Raw genomic sequence first — 16,869 nt, 5'->3', positions numbered from 1 at the left:
ATCAAAATTTCATTCACGTTACTAATACTAAAGGCTGGACAGGTTGGAAAATACAATTTTGATGTTAGTCGACTGTGAGAAACCATGGGCAAAAGGTCATCTATAGACTATGAGTTCTACCTGCAACCAGTATTACGGTGTTATTAAGAAGGTGTCATCATTGGCTGGCCAGTGGCCTTATCAGACACCAAAAACAAGAATATTCTGCGTAATTCTGGTGACTCTGAACACACTTTCTATGATCATCCCGCAGGTGATTAATAATTAAAGATTATGAAATATTGAAACAATAAGATTTCGAAATATCTGCGAGCATTGATATTTATAGACAGCAAAATTCGTTAGATGCGATGGAGACTTGCAATGCATTTTCGAAAGTATGACATCGTACACGTTAACTGGTGTATCATTACTGAAACTATATACGTGTTATTTTAATCAGTATAAGGTATGTATCTTATATGGGATAATGTTAGTATACAAGTTTAGGGAATATCTTCTCCTAATTTATTATTCTTCAATAAATGCTATATTTTGATGTCAGTATAATTTTTATTTTTATTATTTATTATTTTATTATTATTATTATTATTATAGTAATAGTGTTAGAATACTACTAGTGAATATCTGTAAGACTACAGAGGAAAGGATTTATCATTAATAGACATTTATCATCATTCTTCAAGCTAAAGATTCTCGTCGATCATTTTTTCATTAATTGGGATAGATTAGAGAGTCCGGAAGAATATGAGATCGTGAAGAAATATACTGAGAATAGTCAGCGATTCTCTTTGGGGTATTCATGTAAGAACAAACTATCAAATTTTTATCTTCCTAATTATTCCTACTTGCCCTCTTTATAAATTTAAGAAAATTTGATAGTCGGTGGACGATCATTTTATCTGTTGCAGCGTACTGCTTCATATCATACGCTCTGTTCATGTGCATATCCATCATACCGCAAATGTTGAATGTCATATTACCCCTCAACGAATCCCGCCCTGTAGTGGTCCCGTATCCGGGATACTATTTTGTCGATGAGGAGGAATATTTCTTATATATTTTCTGTCATGCCGTCGTGAGTGGGGAAATAATGATGACCGGAATAGTAGCTCACGATTGCATGCTTCTAACTTGCATCGAACATATCTGTAGTATTTTTGCTGTGGCTGGGTAAGAATATAATTTTTAGCGTAGTATCCTGGTAAATTCCTTATGCGTGTGTCATGTGCAGGATGCTTGCAGGTTTCGATTTGAACAGTTAACATACGATTACACGACAAAAGTTTTACACGATTACGTAAGTGATGACTATCGCAAACGTATCGCGTTTTCGGTACACATGCACCAAAAGGCTTTACAGTGAGTACTTAATCGTTAGAAGAAAAATCATTGGAAGAGCAGGAACTTTCTTTTAATTACTTAATTCGCATTATTATTACGTTTCCCCTTTGCCATAGATTTGCTCAGTTTGTTACAGACATATTCTCTTTATCGCTGGCCATACAAGTGGCGATAAATGCATTGGTAATTAGCATCACTCTGTTACAAGTACGTGATTATTTATTATAATATTGTATGCCGCGCGTATAATTACATTAGACATTGGAACGTTTATTAGAAATGCGATTGCGAAGAAATAAAATTCTTAGTTCTTTCTTGCAAATTGTAGATCACGCAGCGGGATGCTGATACTTTAGATGCGTTAAAATATGTAGTGTACTTTGCTGCTCAGCTGATCCACTTGTTCTATCTCAGTTTCGAAGGACAAAAGCTGATAGACCACAGTGTTCAGATGCGCGAAAAGATGTAAGACGAAGAACTTTGCAATAATTATTTCATCGAGATTCATAGTTTGTCATTGAACGATTGCAGTTATGACAGTTTGTGGTACAAAACACCCGTAAAATCGAAAAACGTACTTCTGTTCGTGATACGAAGGACCTATCAACCTATTTTCCTGACCGCTGGCAAGATACTTGTTTTCTCGTTGGAAAGTTTTACCACGGTACGAGACGTAATGCTATAAACGTAAAATTTATTAAAAAACTCTTGTATAATTTATTGTATTTTTAATCATTTTTTAATTAGACGTATTTTTATTTTAAAGATTCTGCAAACTTCAATGTCATATTTTACGGTGCTCGCATCTTTAGAATAATTAAATGATTAGCGGTATCCAGGTATTATTTTTACATTCAATCGAAATTACTTAATCTTTGTGCGTTGTCAAGATAAGATTTGTTATTTATGTGTGATTAATATAATATATAATTTGGCAATTTATTTGTTTCCCATATCTTTTTTAATTCTTTTAATAATTTTTAATTCTTAAAATTAAAACTTACAGTATAATAATATGTATAATTCTCTAGAATTATTACATTTAGAGAGACTAGATTAGTTAGATCAGATAGATTAGATAGACTAGAATTATTCTATAGAATTTTATACTTAACTGAAAGGAATACAAAGAATTATTAGGTTTTAATATTACAACACTTGGTGAGACAAACTTAATAAAATATGATTTCTACATAACGTAACTGAACTTACGAATATAGACTACAGGTCACATCCACCCTTTCATGAGAAAGAAAAATTAATGGAAAGAAATCCTTTTCTTTCATTATTTATATGATTTTGACCCGTAGATCAATGTGCGCATCTTCAAACGCTCTACTAGATGGTACGTAAAAAAACATATCATATCATTAAAAAAAACGAAGTTGACCTTCATATGACCTCTACGCGTCCACCTAATAAAAAACTATTTAGAACAAAATATGTGTCCCTCGAAACCATGCAAGTTTGGTCTGACACATTTTTTTCTATCACCAATAACAGTCGAGATGTTCAGGTGGCCTGTTTTAGGTGTCTCACCCTGTGTAACTAGGAGAAACATCAAGAACTTATACTTCCAATATAATAAAATTGTATTCTCAAATAATATAAAACGCAATAACTAAATTTTCAACACAGGTGCAGAACAAACTTACTAGTCATCATCATAAAAAGCATTTGTTAAGAAAGTTTGCTTTTCTTCATCGTCCGCAGCATGCGCTGAGGCAGTCTATCGTACTACCTGTTGAATCTATCAATGATGAATGCACTGATCGCAAACACGAGCAAGGAATGATTACAGGAATAATGTATCGCAAATCCTCGGAAAAACAATCTTCTGAGGAAGCTGTGGCTTAGGATCATAATTTCTTTCAATGCATTTTGTAACTTCTTGATGGCCGCCCTTAAAAAATAAGAAAAAAGAGCGTATTTGTTTTACTGGGAAAATTATTCTCTCTTGAGTATATAGTCTGATCGAGACGTTTCGCATGGAGGGAAATCGTCTTGCGTAGCAAGGCTTTTTTACATCTACCACGTTGTAGTAATAGGATATACATATTACAAACCCCTATCCCCTATCAATCATAGATGATGCGTGACACGCTATATTAAAGGTTTTGAACGTGTTCCGTTCGTACACGTATACCACCCTCTGCTGAAATATTCATTCACATCTCATCTCGAAGGATGACACCTGAAATTTACTCGCACATAGTAGTTTCCTGCTAAAATATTTATTCATTTCTCATGCCGAAGAATGGAACGAGAAATTTAGTCGATCGTGAGCCATCAAACACAAAGTACCCCTCTAAGAAAACTATGGAGTTCACTCGAAGTCACTTTTGTGGTATCACGAAAAAGGTGTTAGTGCTCACCGGCCAATGGCCCTATCAGAATAGAAGAAATAGATTGCTTGGTGTGACCGTGACGTCCATAGCCACATTCTCTCTGATCATTCCACAGGTGGTAGCTCTTGTAAAATCTCAATACAAATACTACTCGTATTCTTTTTATGTATTCGTTTTATACACACACATATAACACCGATATAAATTGCATAAAAAATTTAATGAAATAAATTTAAGTATAATATGCAGAACAACGTTCACGATCTGTTAGCAATGATATTTCTAGGTGAGCAAAATCTTTCAGTGCGGCAAAAATGTACAATGTATACTACAAGTTTTGCCAACGATTTGTTTGTTTACTATTATTATAGTGAAGCTGTATGCGTGCCATTTTAACGCTAGCAGAGTACGTCAGTACGGATATTTATATCGTATGAAATAAAGAAAATTACTTAATTCTTTTGAATTTCGGCAATTAGTAATTACGAGCTGCTGCTGTATAAATTATCTGACGGGACTCTTCTGATGCTTATCAATCGTACCAATGATATTCATAGATTAAATATCTCACCGATCATTTGCTGGACGACTGGAAGAAACTGGAGAGCCCGGAAGAGTACAAAATTATGAAAGCGTACGCTGCAAATGGAAGATTATTTGCCTTGATATTTATGTGTAAGGGTGAATGTGTATTAACAATATATATTTCGATAAGGACTTTGATGCTGGTTTTGTAACGGCAACGGAATACCATTTTGTTGCAGTATGGTGTTATATAATATCCCCTGTATTTGTGTCCATCTCACTCATACCGCAGATACTGGACCTTATCGCGCCCCTCAATGAGTCTCGTCCCATATTGTTGCCCTACGAAGCGTATTACTTTGTCGACGAAGAAGAGTATTTCTTCTATATCTTCTTCCATGCCGTCGTGGCTTTAGAGATTGCTATAACGGGGCTGCTCGCGCACGATTGCATGTTACTAACTTACGTCCAGCATGTCTGCAGCATCTTTGCCATTGCTGGGTAATATTGGATATAAATAATGTTATAGAATAATTTATTTTCGTAATATATAATGAAGAAGAAGAGAAATTGATTTTCTATAGACGTTTGCAGATTTCGTTTCGAGAATATAGCATACAAAAATGTTAATGTAACGAATCTGAATAATTTAGATAACTATTATAACAAGAAAATAGTAATCTCTGTGAATGCACATTGGCGAGCTTTAGAGTGAGTAATGTTTCATCTTCTTTTGCAAAAGATGCATAATATACGCATATGCGTTGAAAAGTGAAAAAAGAAATTGTGCATAGATTTTGCTGTAATATTTATTTTTTAGTTTTGCAGATCTTCTTGAAAATACGTTTACTATAACTTTTCTTATACAAATAGTGATAGTTATCATAGGGATGAGCATTACATTGTTACAAGTATGTACACACATTTATTTACACATTTAGTCTGTATTTACAAGAGCATAATGAATGTTTTTCTCATAACATTATAATTTTCTTTTTGCAAAACCGCAAAAATTAAAATATTTTATTCACCGCTTTCGAGATCTCAATGCAGTCCGATGTTCTGCAAGCAACGAGATACTCGGCATTTGTCGTTGGTCAACTGATTCATCTATTTTTCTTCAATGTGCAAGGCCAAAAGTTGGTAAACCATAGTTTACAAATACGCGACAAGATGTAAGACAAGATTTTAATTACGTAATACATTTTTATTTGAAATTTGCGTTTAGTTTATGATAATTAAGAAATTATGAAATGCGTATCGTTTCAGATATAACTCATCCTGGTTTAAGATACCTGTAAAATCGCAGATGCTGCTCCTCTACGTGATGAGAAAAAGCCTGCAGCCAAATTTTATCAGCGCTGGCAAAATCTACATCTTTTGCCTGAAAAGCTTTACCGCGGTAAAATAGATTTTCCCGATTATTCCAATATCACAAAATTTATTTCGTTTAAAATCCTAAAGAAGATATAGTGCTCTCGTTTACAGGTTGTGCAAACTTCCGTATCGTATTTTACCGTATTTGCATCCTTCCAATAGTCGATGGTCAATATTCAGATAGTATAGAATTTTTATGCAACTGGTAATGGTATTATAGCGATCAATTTCATTGAAAATAATATGACTGATTAGAGAGAACGAGGATAACTCATATACCTAAACTTTTGATATATTTAGTTCTGATATATAATATTTTTCTATTGATATATGTTTTCTTGGAAAATCAATTTTAAGCATGAAATCTCTCTTTTTTTTCCAATTGGCCACGCATAACGTACCTTTACTTCTTATGACGCAATAATATAGTAATAAAATATTCAATTAATCAGAAACGAATTATTTTATTAGCTAAGATAGTTTTAAGTTTTATGATCAAAACCAAATGAATGCTCATGCAGATGGCTCAAAGAAATGAGCCGAAAAGAAAAATGAAGAGATAGGTAAGAAAGAAGATATCTATTTGAATTAAATGCGTTTATTGTTTGTATTGTCTTAAGGTAGGTTATTATTGTCACGAATTAATAAATCTTAGTAATGGACTAGGTTTTATTTGCATCTCTAGAGTATATAATACATAGTAACGTCATTAGCGCGAGTTGAGATTGTGAAAACAAATGTGTCCAAATCGTCGTCTGGTGAAGATCGATATAAAATCAAGCATTATCGGTATAAGCGAGTACATCGATATTGCGAAACGGTGGTTTTACAATTGCCAGTAAATTTTCGATGTTAACGTCGAAATTAGAAAGATACAAAGGAGTACATCTCAAGACATTTGATAGCTTGCTCATCTACATTAGTACAATCTTTTTTTCATACACGAAAAGCAAAAGTGTATCGTGAAAATATTCCTAATCTCTGTCGAATATTATTATTAATTAAAATTAAATTACATCATCATTATTAATTAAAAAGAAAATCGTGTTACACACAGCATATCAACGCGTGTTATTCGACACCACCACATCGGTCAGGTATTCTCGCCATGTATTTTGGAATCGCTGAAAAGAAACGGGACAGCAGACGGGCTGGATTACATATATCGGTTTATTTCGAGTTCAACGATTTTTATTTCTGACTTGTAAACGTCCAACTTGAGACCGTGAGCCTTACCGATATTCAATGGGATATGTGTACATGGATATATGCGCACGTCTGGATGCACAAATTCGCGTGAGACGCAAAATGCGCGCGCGAACAGCCCGTATCTTCACTGCACATTTAGTGACACATTTGGCTATCCGAATGTAAATGAAAAAGGTTCTATATTAGTTCTTCTATTAATCATTCACAATCTGCATTTGTCAATTTCAAATATTAAAATATTTGAAATGTTAAATGTTAAACTCAAGCCTTTCAGGTTTCGTCAGGGCTTTAATCATGCTTTCTGAAAAGAAAGGAGCTTCCAAAACAGAAAAACAGACATCTTCATCGCTTAAATACGCACTGACGATACGAGACAACGGAAGAAGCTGATCTTCGATCTTCTTAGCTTCTTTCGAAGGTAAAAACGATCATTCCATTATTCTCAAATCTACTTCGGTGTCCGTATAATGCCCTTGTCACATTATCCATCTTCTACAATTATTGTAGCATAGTATTGTCTGATTCCCAATTGCGTTCTGTTAGCTTAACGCATGGGGGATAGAGGCGATCACGATGAAGTAACATTAGAAAAGATGTGACTTGGATGATGACACCACAGCGTCTTGCGACGTTCGTTCCCCACGTCGCGAGGAAACTGTCGATTCCTTCGTCGCGCTCTCATTGCAGCTCGAAGTAAATTCTACATGGTATAAAGTATACGTATGTACACATTTTTGTATGCCTGCGTGCACGTAACGTGATAACGCTTGTGTACAGACCCATTACACAGATTCGTTAATTACCCGCGTTACATATGATATCTTTATATATATATATATATATATATGTATATGTGTTACCTCGCGCGCGCGATATAGTATATGATAATCTGTGTATATATATATAACGTATGTGTGTATATATATATCTATTCTCTTTCTATATATATGTTGTATATTTATATATAACTCTGGATACAAATAATGTTTACAAAAATATTAATTTGGGAAGGCAAACTTTCAATTATAATAAGTCCGTTAGTCTCGAAATACTCTGCGAATGCAACAATAACAGTGGCCGATTTTTATCTACACAATACCGAAATCATAGGAAAACCTTCGCCGCCGCGCGATCCTCTTTTAATTCAACGCAAGTCACTGTGTGCGCTTAATGCGCGCACTCCCCCTCGGAAAGCAGCCGTCCCCTCGAAATCTCAAATTAATTGTTACCCCGCTATCCTGATTATGCGTTTAACTCTTTGATGCTCGGTATTCTTTTTCCTTTCTTTTCTTTTCTTTGTTTTCTTCAATGGTCTCGGCATGTCGTCGCAAGATTCGGCTTGTCAGATTCGCCGGACGACGAATTCGTTCCGTGACGATCGAGTTAGCTGCCAGGAGAACAGCAATAACAATAAGTTACATTAATCGTTATCGTACACTACTTACAGACTCGCGCGTATTCTAGCGGACTATGCTGCTAAATATTTTGGTAAATCCGACGCCAGAGGAGCTCCCGGCACGATCAATGATTACTTCCAGTATCCCGAGCGTTGATAATGTTTGATCGAGAGAGGATTAATAATGTAAAGGCTGGTCGATAATAGTATCAGGTGAAGGAAGTGAACACTGATAAGACATCGATATTTTAAATGTGGTGAATAAGAGAGCCAAGTCAATGGAATACTTATGATACTTGTGATCGCGCGGGAGCTCCATTACGCCTTCGCCACAAACACTGACTGCTCTAATATTTATTCTAGCTGCGTAATCGACAATCGTCGCCAGACCCGCAAAAAGGAAGACTCTTGTGTGAAGTTCTTTACTTCCTGCTGTTAAGGCGTTTAACCCATTCGCTCACGGCGGTAGATGTATCCTCGGTATGGATTTAATTTCAAGTGTTATTCGTTGTATATGTATATGTCAATAATGGATATAATAAAAATAAACAATAATTATTAAAAGATGAGAAATATCGAATTAGAATCTTTTAATAATTGACGAATAATCTCGAATAAAATTATTAAAATCACAAACACAACGAGAGAGAAGATTGATAATCATAAAATTATAACATATAAAAGAAGATTTAATAAATGTGATTATAATAAAAGAGGAAAATAAAATGAAGTAAAACAAAAATCCAGAAGGAGAAAAAGAAAGAGACGAGATTCCGTCTTTCTGCGGAAACGTACCAGACACTTTACTCGCAAAAACGCTTCAACGCCTCGATCGAAGATCGCTCATACCGCTGGAGGTGATCGGTTAAACGCCGGGTAAATATCGGTGTCTATTTTAACGATTCCGTCTAGTGCTTTGGTGACTGCTATCCTGGGCTTTGACGCGCCCCGCGGCGTCCAAGTCCTGGATCGTCGGCCTTCCTCACAATCTCTCCACGTAGTTGCCCGGGAAGGTGCCGAAGTAGCCGGTCCTCTGGCTGGAGCCGACGTACCATCCGTCGTCGCACTTCTCCATCACGTACACCGTGTCGCCCTCCTTCAGCTCCAGCTCATCATCGTTCTGCGGCTTGTAGTTGTACAATGCCCGATACCTGCCGAGTCATAGAAAAGAATCATGACAAGCGATATCGAGTTCCGTAATATAGGTAAGTCCAGATCCTCATATTTATTTCTTCAGTGAGCAATATTATACCATTTCTCAATTGCAGCAAAACTCTCTCGCGTGTTATTGAGAAGCCAACCAGGATCGGGATCGATCGAAGCGGCAAAAGTGAAAAGTTGAAGCTTCATTAAAAGAAGAAAACATACAAATCAAAAGAGAGGAACTCACGGAATTGGTTCCGAGTGCGTGTCGATGTGCAATGTCTCGCTGAGCTGTGACACGTGCAGCTTGCTCCCTCCCATACGTGGCTGGAAACAATCGATTACATTACTACTGTTACTGCACTTGCATGAAGAGATACGATACTCTTGCTTTACTACAATTGTCGTTTAAAAGACAATGTTTCTTCGCCGTGGAACAATGTAACGAGGCGCCGTGAAAGGATTCGATTACGCCGCCTGAGTAATTATGCCGCGACACGCGGGGATTGTGCCAGATAGTTACCAGTGAATTATAATGGGGCTGGGTTGTGTTGATATTGACTGGGATGGACGGCACGTAATGATGGGGTCCCATGCTCATCTTGCCGCCGGACGAGCCGTTCGCCAGGAGACTGTGCGCCGCCGGAGACGCAACCGGTTTGTTCTGAATCGGCGTCTCTGAAATTAAAAGCGGCCCGGATTCGTATTACGTCGACGTCAACTCGACACGGCTCAAATGCGGCGCTCCCAGCCGACAATCTTGCTCTCGCCGACGACTGAGCTTCGGATTACCTGATCGATGTCCGGGTTCCGTGATGACCTCGACGTAGGAGATCGGGAATATCCCTTTCCTGTTTCCTATGCGCCCTTCGTACCAGTTCTCGTCGACTCTTCTCGTCAGGACCACCAGTTCGCCTGCGAACACGTGTAATTGGTGTTCTTGTTGCGTAAAGCTTGAATTTAAGAAGCTGTTTCGTTGTATACCTTTCACCAGGGACAATTCGAGATTAGTCTGAGCGACAAAATTAAACTTCGCTCGTGCCTGTCCTTCGTGGGCTTTCTTCGGTGTCGTTCGCATGGTACCATCGTACGGCAGGATCTACATCGAGCAAACGGTAGAATTTAATGAGAGTTTGGATTTACTAGAAGGAATTTTTTTATCATGGATAATTAATTCTCGCTGTCAGCTCATGTTATTATCTTTAATGTGCTTTTAGCATTTTCATTCAAACTTGATTACCTTTTACATTTTGTATGTTTGAGATTACAATTTAATTAATTTCGTTATCCTCCAATAAGGCAAATAATATTAAAATATGTATTTTGTATAATACATTTTCAATTTCATGCTGCAGACCCGGGATTACCTCGACATAGTTGGAGGGGAAAAGTCCGATCATCGCATTGTACTCGCCCTCGTACCAGTTCTTGTCCACTTGCCGCCGCACGAATATGATGTCGCCGCGTCGGAAGGTCAACTCCCGCGACGACTGTCCGACGAAATTGTAGAGCGCTCTCGCCACCAGACGCGGCTCCGGTGTTTGATCCTGGGATCGGCTTCTCTGGCTCAAATCATCCACGAAGTCGTCGTAGCGATTCAGCGGTATGGGCGACTTCTGCGAGGGTCTGAAATTTGTCGAAACGGAACCGATTCCAAGCGCGACTGAGTCAAGATTGTTGTCTCTCTGCTTACCCCGAACAAATGCCGCGATCTCTTCTCGCTAATGTGATAGTTATGGGATATATTTGCGACGGGGTCTCGAAGAAATCGGAAACACAATTGCAAATCGCAAGATATACACGCTTATCATCTTCTTTCAACATTTTACAATATCATATTTTCTTTTGCAATAAATGATATATTTCACAATCAAATGCTTTATTTTAGTTAGGAAGAAGAATGTGAATTCCAAGGCGTCCTACGATGATGTTCTCTATCCGAAGAAACGACTGAGACTTTCTACTTCACTATCGCGAGAGGATTCAGGACTATGGACAACCTTCCCTGGGAAGAGACAGGGGGACATCAATGAAACCTGTCCCGATCTCTCTACCTGCGCGTTCACCTACGCTTTCATTGTGACGCCCGCGTAAAACGCTCGCGACGCACGACGCGTTACGTAATGGCCATTGAATAGCAGGAAGTGTTTACGAGCCGACGACGAGCTAAAGATGCAAGCGCCTTTCGCCATGTTATTAACGTCATCTTCTAAAGTGTTACTTGCGCGAGGAAAGAGCGGAAGAGCGCGGCGTAGATCGCACTATCGCTGCAATCGCGGCGCGTTAGAGCGAATTTATTCGGGGGAGAGTTTCGTTCTTCCTCCTCGTGTTCCCTCAGTAATAGCAGTCTCCAGCGGGTCTTTCCGGTGGGACTTGACAAGAACGCAAGATCATTAGAGGATTAACGGGGAGGAGAAACGAAGCTGCACTTGAATCACGTGAAAACCCGCTTTTCCGACGCAATTTTTCAATTTTTCCGAATTTACAAGAAAGAAGACTCTTTGCGCTTACATGAAGTTGTCCGTGTGCCTGCGGGAGTCGATGTCGTGCAGCTCCTGGAGGTACTTGCGACGGCGCTCCTCCTGGTAGACGCGCCGCATGTTCTCCGCGCTGCGGCGCGCGAGCTCCTCCTCGCTCAGCGGCTCCTTCGCCTCTGTACGCACCGGCGAGCGATAGTGAATCGTCACCTCGCCCTCCACATAACGCCTCGGCGATTCTGCATCAAGGAAGACACGTTTATCGACCGGTCCGAGTGGCTAAGAGCGAGACGAGGCGCATCGTGTCCCACGCGATTAGATTTTTATGGTGTCTTATGGGACACGCTGCGGCGATTCTCTGTCAATTCAATCGAGCCCCAACTCGCGCGCGGGGCGACGAGCACTTAATTTCGGTGTTTAAGTTACTTGATCGGCTCGGTCGTCTCATTGGCTGCGTCGTTTCGGGACACGCGTCCGTTTCATCGTTTAATCATCGTTTAACCGCCTCGTTGGACCCTGCCCCGTTATTAAAAGTGATGGCGTACATCTAATGTCGATCAAAGAAACTGGATCGGTCTTTCAACGACGTTGAGCGTTAAGCACTCGTACGTAATACTGCAATTTTTAATTTTTTTTAAATTATTTTATTATTTTAATTAGAGCTTAATGTGTATTTTTCTGGTCTAGGTTCGCGAGATTTTACGTCTCGATGCTTCAGTACGTCCGTCAGTATTTGTACCACACATGCTCCGACGTTTAAGCTCGACGAAATTACTAGAGCATGCGAGGATCACATCCCGCCAGATAATTTCATGGAGAAAAATTGAATCGCGTACGAGAGACGACTTAACCCACTTAGGGGCCGGTGCTTGTTTAGCTCATTCCGCCAGAACATATGGCTTCGTCTTCGCGGAGAAAAGCGATACTTGAGTCGCGGTCGTTGACCAGCGAGAAGCAAAGACTTGGCTATGGTTTTTAAGCAGAATTTTACGTAACGCCTCATCACGTTTTACACCGCATGCGTATATTATTATATATGTATTATTATACAATATAAGCAGATTTTACACTGATTTTCGCGGAACTATAATGTACAAATGATAGAAGCTTCCGCCGAGGAAGAGGGTACTTTTGCGCGCCGGTAACCGAGCGTTGCGATTGGAATTTTTATTTACTTAAGCGAAAGCATCAAGACTCACTGAAAATCGCGTATCGCGTGATGCTCCTCCCGTCTCTTATCGCGTGCGTATTCGAGAATTACGTGGCACCGTTTATATTTCAGATGGAAGCACGAGCACCTGCTTTCACGAGCGCGCTGCAGCGCGCGGTATAATGGCCCGGCAGCTTATCGCGATTATGCAGCGGCGTTACGCGAGCGCGTGTACGCGTGCAAAGTGCGCTCGCGTGCGTCGAGCCGCGCCGAGACCGTGCGACTGATAAGACGAGTGCAACTCGCGACCGGCCAACGTCCATCGCCGAGCGGAAAAGCGCAGTCGCGCTGACGCTCGCTGACGTTCGGGATTTTTCATCGTGGGAGAGCAAACTCGTTGACGCACGAACAAACAGATGATATTTGCGCGGACGCGACTTGCGAGATCTGCACTTCCGCTTCCCTGACATTCGGGTTTAAACGATCAAGCTGGGCGGTGGAAAGCGCTTACGCGATGCGAGAAAATTAGAAGAAAATTACGAGAAAATTTCCCTTTGTCGGAACACCGCGTTCCGGGTGAAAAAAAAGAACAGACGCAGGAGGAAGAACCGCTTATTAACTCGACAAGAAATCTAGTCTCTTCCGATTCGATCATATCGGGCAGCTCCGTGCGTCCTCAGTGAGACCGCTTGGTCCCCACGCCGATTCGTCCGGTCTGGAATAGCATTCTGTATCCAATTTGTTAGCGTGTAACAGCTTCGCGAGCTCGCGAGGCTGTTACACGCTAGCAAACTCACTCATGTCACAAGTGACGAAACGAGAAACCGAATTTCAATCTCGCAAAGAACGTCGCACCTTTCACCGCTTTCATCGAACGTGATTCTCACGCGATCGATCTCCCTCCCCCATTCCTCTCTTCCTCGGCGCCCTGTGTCGACTTTATTTTTTCGTTTACGGTACTTTATTATCTTTTCTATCTGATTCTTTTTCTCCCTCTCTTTCTGCTCGTGTAATTTAGTTTCATTTTTACCGTTCTGCTGGGTTGACGCTTATACAGCCTTTGTGGGTCATGGGAAGCTATACGTCCCGTAACTGTAGCGATTCGTTACACGTTCGTAATGATATTAATTATGTTTAGGATCAAATGTGCAAGATTGCAATTTTCGCTTTATACGCGATTTCTCCGTTTAACATTAATATATTTTTATCGCAAAGTATTAGGTGTACAAATTAATTCGGTGCTTTCCTTTTTTTTAAGACATTGAACCTTTAATTACTTTCTTTTTTTCGAGAGGAGATTCATCAGATAGATGGAGAAAAATATTATAAAATACTGGCGAATATTTCGAAGATTGGCATGTTTATTATTTTTTTGTAATAAAGGCTTAATTTTTTCAGAAGAAGCACCGAATTAATTTATACATAATTTAATTTATACATCTAATAGTTTCAAAGCGTTTTTCGGTATAATTCTGATTTTACTATCTATTCATGTTATGTTTTTCTAGATTAATGTAATCTTTCAAAGACTAGACCATGAAGCGCATTCTGTATCTTCGTCTAGTTATCTCTCTCACGTGCCTCTTCAATCATCGCCAACGTTACTAACAACAGCTATACCAAAGCGATCCTAACGGAGCGTGCGCGGCTATTTACGCGCGCGGCAGGAAGAGCATTATTTCAGGAAAATTATGTGCATGTTTACTGACTGTACGGAATCGGTCCGTAGACCGTAGACGGAAGCGCGCTTCCGGCCTGGAGTCCGCCAATCGAACTTGTCTGATCGAACAAAGGGCTGGTGGCCCGGTCACGGCGGCCGGCAGGGTCAATCGGACGTCGAGGTATCCTGATCGAAGCGGGGTCTATCGTTCGTAGATCGCTCACGGAGCTCTTGCAATTATTGACGAGTTGCGGTGACTGGAGCTCGTCGGCCAACGAGAGGTCGCCGCAGGATTTGTGCAGAGGCCTCGACGACAGTCGCTGTTTGTCCTCCCTTCCGCAGGATTGATCGTTCCCGACCCGCCAGGTATCGTTTCTGTGAACGGCGTCCTTAATGATCCGTTCGTTTGCAGCAGCGGTCAGCAAACCTTCCACCAGGTCCTCGTGGCTACGCAGAATTGCCACATCGACGCTGTAATCGTTCAGATGCCTCCTCTCTTCCGCCTCCATGCGCTCACATTGCTCGTTCACCGTGCTGAGATCCAAAGGCGGTGGGATTCTTACCGCCTTGACCCTCCGCCGTGGGATCAAACGTTCGGGAGTGACCGGAGTTTGGGAGCAGCCCGTCGCCTTCGCCTTCGATTGTCCGCGGCTGTTCGAGCGTGTCGGATCTTCAGTCAGCTCATGTCGTTCCGATCGTCGCTCCCAACACCGCCCTGACCCGCGATTCGATTTCACGATACGAGCCTGGAGCTCGTAATCCGGTGACCCGGCCGACCCGGCCGACTCGGGAACGTTCACTGCTCGGGCGACGTAGAGCGGAGCGTCGAGGTTCCGCTTCAGAATCGTCAGGTTCGGCAGAGACTTGTGGAGATCCCAGTAGGTTGCATCGTCGCCTGTTGTCCCAGGAACGTTTGTGTTCAGAATAAAATCCAATCGCTCGTTCTCCGGGATCGTCTGCGTCTCATACCGCGAGAATTGGTCCCGTTTCCGCTCGAGCCGATTGTTCGGCTCGCCTTCTCGAGCCTCGCGATGGAGATTCGTAGCGCTGCCGAAGAGGTACTCCGGAAGACTCTTCTCTCGGTGACCGCTTTCATCGTTTGCGATGTCGCATTGGCTCGATTTGTCGAGTGTCTTGCCACCGCTGATCCACGTGTTCCGAAATCGCGCTTCCTCGACAATCGGCGTGCCTTCACTGCGTTCATCACTCGCCTCGTCGAGCCTGGAGATCGCCTTGCTCTTCACATTGACACGTTTTATCTCGCTTCCAGGTAGGAGGTTGACGAGCACCTTGCCGTCCCGTTGGACGCCGTCGTTCTTGCGGGCGATTCGAGACGACGTCGCGACGCCAGTCCTCCTGGCGAGTTCGGTCAACGCTTCCTCTTCATCCTCTGGACTGCGCATCGCCTGCGTCCGAGACTTTCGTTCGTTGATACTGCTCACGGAGGATTGATTGCTCTGGCTGGTGAGCGTCTCGGTGCTGCCGAAGCCAGCGTAGCGCTGTCTCGACGATTCCTGGTTGTTCCTGACGCCGAGGTACCTCGCGAACCCACTGCAATCCTGCCGCGTACTTGCCGGCGCGCTGGCGAAGAATTGTCGCCGAAGATATCGATTGTGCTCGAAGATCTCGTGCAGCCTCTCTCTGCTATCACTGAAGTGCTCCCTCTCGAGTCCCACGGGACTCCTGAAGCGTCCCGATCGCGTGGCTGGGCTACCTGGACTTGGCTGAGAAGGTCGTTGCACTTCCTGCGTTACTGGATAGTCTCGATCGTCCTTCGAGGGCTCGTAGAAGGTAAGATGCTTGACTGAATTGCCACAATAATAGTCCTTGTAATCTTTGTAGAAGTACTCTCGCTCAAAGTCCGTTCTCGGTTTCCAGCTCCACCGGCAGTTCTCCATCTCCAGGTAATCCGCGTCTCTGTCCAAGGGGGTACTGTCGTTGCAAGTCACCGTGCGTGCTCGTTGCATCTTCGGCATGGACGCACGTTGATACGCGTGCCGCTCGATCGCACCTCGCCGATCGCGGCGTATTGGTCCCTCGCGACGACGCAGCCTCTCCAGGTTGTCGATATCGCTCGCCAGGCTGGTCCACTGGACACTATGCTCCAGGTCCTCGACGCGAGGCAACATCGTCCCAATCCCCGCTCGATCCGCTCCTGTATATTCTCTCATCTCGCGAGAACGTCACGCGCGCACAGCAGATCCGGACTCGTCGCGGATACTCTGAAGGAGAATCGAGGT

At 41.8% G+C, this 16,869-nt stretch overlaps 2 protein-coding genes and 1 long non-coding RNA gene across 3 annotated transcripts in view; 2 read left to right on the top strand and 1 right to left on the bottom strand.

Moving 5' to 3' along the window:
* Nucleotides 1-2: 2 nt before the first annotated feature.
* Nucleotides 3-5,797, top strand: LOC105277674. The gene is made up of 19 exons (XM_011336229.3): nucleotides 3-253; nucleotides 329-448; nucleotides 687-804; nucleotides 912-1,173; nucleotides 1,246-1,362; nucleotides 1,461-1,551; nucleotides 1,673-1,809; nucleotides 1,855-2,008; nucleotides 2,111-2,146; nucleotides 2,983-3,192; nucleotides 3,589-3,807; nucleotides 3,979-4,098; nucleotides 4,250-4,367; nucleotides 4,457-4,718; nucleotides 4,812-4,928; nucleotides 5,038-5,128; nucleotides 5,259-5,392; nucleotides 5,487-5,619; nucleotides 5,706-5,797. The coding sequence occupies exons 1-19, from the start codon at nucleotides 110-112 to the stop codon at nucleotides 5,754-5,756; spliced, it is 2,634 nt and encodes an 877-aa protein (XP_011334531.2). The 5' UTR covers nucleotides 3-109; the 3' UTR covers nucleotides 5,757-5,797.
* A 3,053-nt stretch (nucleotides 5,798-8,850) lies between these two features.
* The window catches only part of LOC105277770, a 72,811-nt gene continuing 64,792 nt past the window's right edge, over nucleotides 8,851-16,869 (bottom strand). Inside the window, exons 23-29 of the mRNA XM_026973793.1 lie at nucleotides 11,854-12,058; nucleotides 10,710-10,968; nucleotides 10,327-10,441; nucleotides 10,135-10,257; nucleotides 9,866-10,020; nucleotides 9,590-9,669; nucleotides 8,851-9,350 (exon numbers count right to left, since the gene is read on the bottom strand). Coding sequence (XP_026829594.1) covers nucleotides 9,182-9,350; nucleotides 9,590-9,669; nucleotides 9,866-10,020; nucleotides 10,135-10,257; nucleotides 10,327-10,441; nucleotides 10,710-10,968; nucleotides 11,854-12,058 — 1,106 coding nt within the window. The 3' untranslated portion in view covers nucleotides 8,851-9,181. The remainder of the gene's footprint in view (nucleotides 9,351-9,589; nucleotides 9,670-9,865; nucleotides 10,021-10,134; nucleotides 10,258-10,326; nucleotides 10,442-10,709; nucleotides 10,969-11,853; nucleotides 12,059-16,869) is intronic.
* LOC105277766 lies at nucleotides 12,065-12,892 on the top strand. The gene is made up of 2 exons (XR_893677.3): nucleotides 12,065-12,424; nucleotides 12,507-12,892. It is a non-coding gene; the product is annotated as an uncharacterized LOC105277766 (long non-coding RNA).

Source organism: Ooceraea biroi, chromosome 11 (assembly GCF_003672135.1).
Source record: "Ooceraea biroi isolate clonal line C1 chromosome 11, Obir_v5.4, whole genome shotgun sequence".
NCBI classification, from domain to species: domain Eukaryota; kingdom Metazoa; phylum Arthropoda; class Insecta; order Hymenoptera; family Formicidae; genus Ooceraea; species Ooceraea biroi.
Note: the sequence above shows the minus strand (reverse complement) of the source record. Positions and strands in the feature narration are given on the sequence as shown.

Coding starts and splice junctions, on each gene's coding strand:
- LOC105277674 (XM_011336229.3), top strand. CDS start 110: ATGAGTTCTACCTGCAACCAGTATTACGGTGTTATTAAGAAGGTGTCA. Junction 805..911: donor ATTCTCTTTGGGGTATTCAT/GTAAGAACAAAC, acceptor TATCTGTTGCAG/CGTACTGCTTCATATCATAC. Junction 4,929..5,037: donor GCACATTGGCGAGCTTTAGA/GTGAGTAATGTT, acceptor TTTATTTTTTAG/TTTTGCAGATCTTCTTGAAA.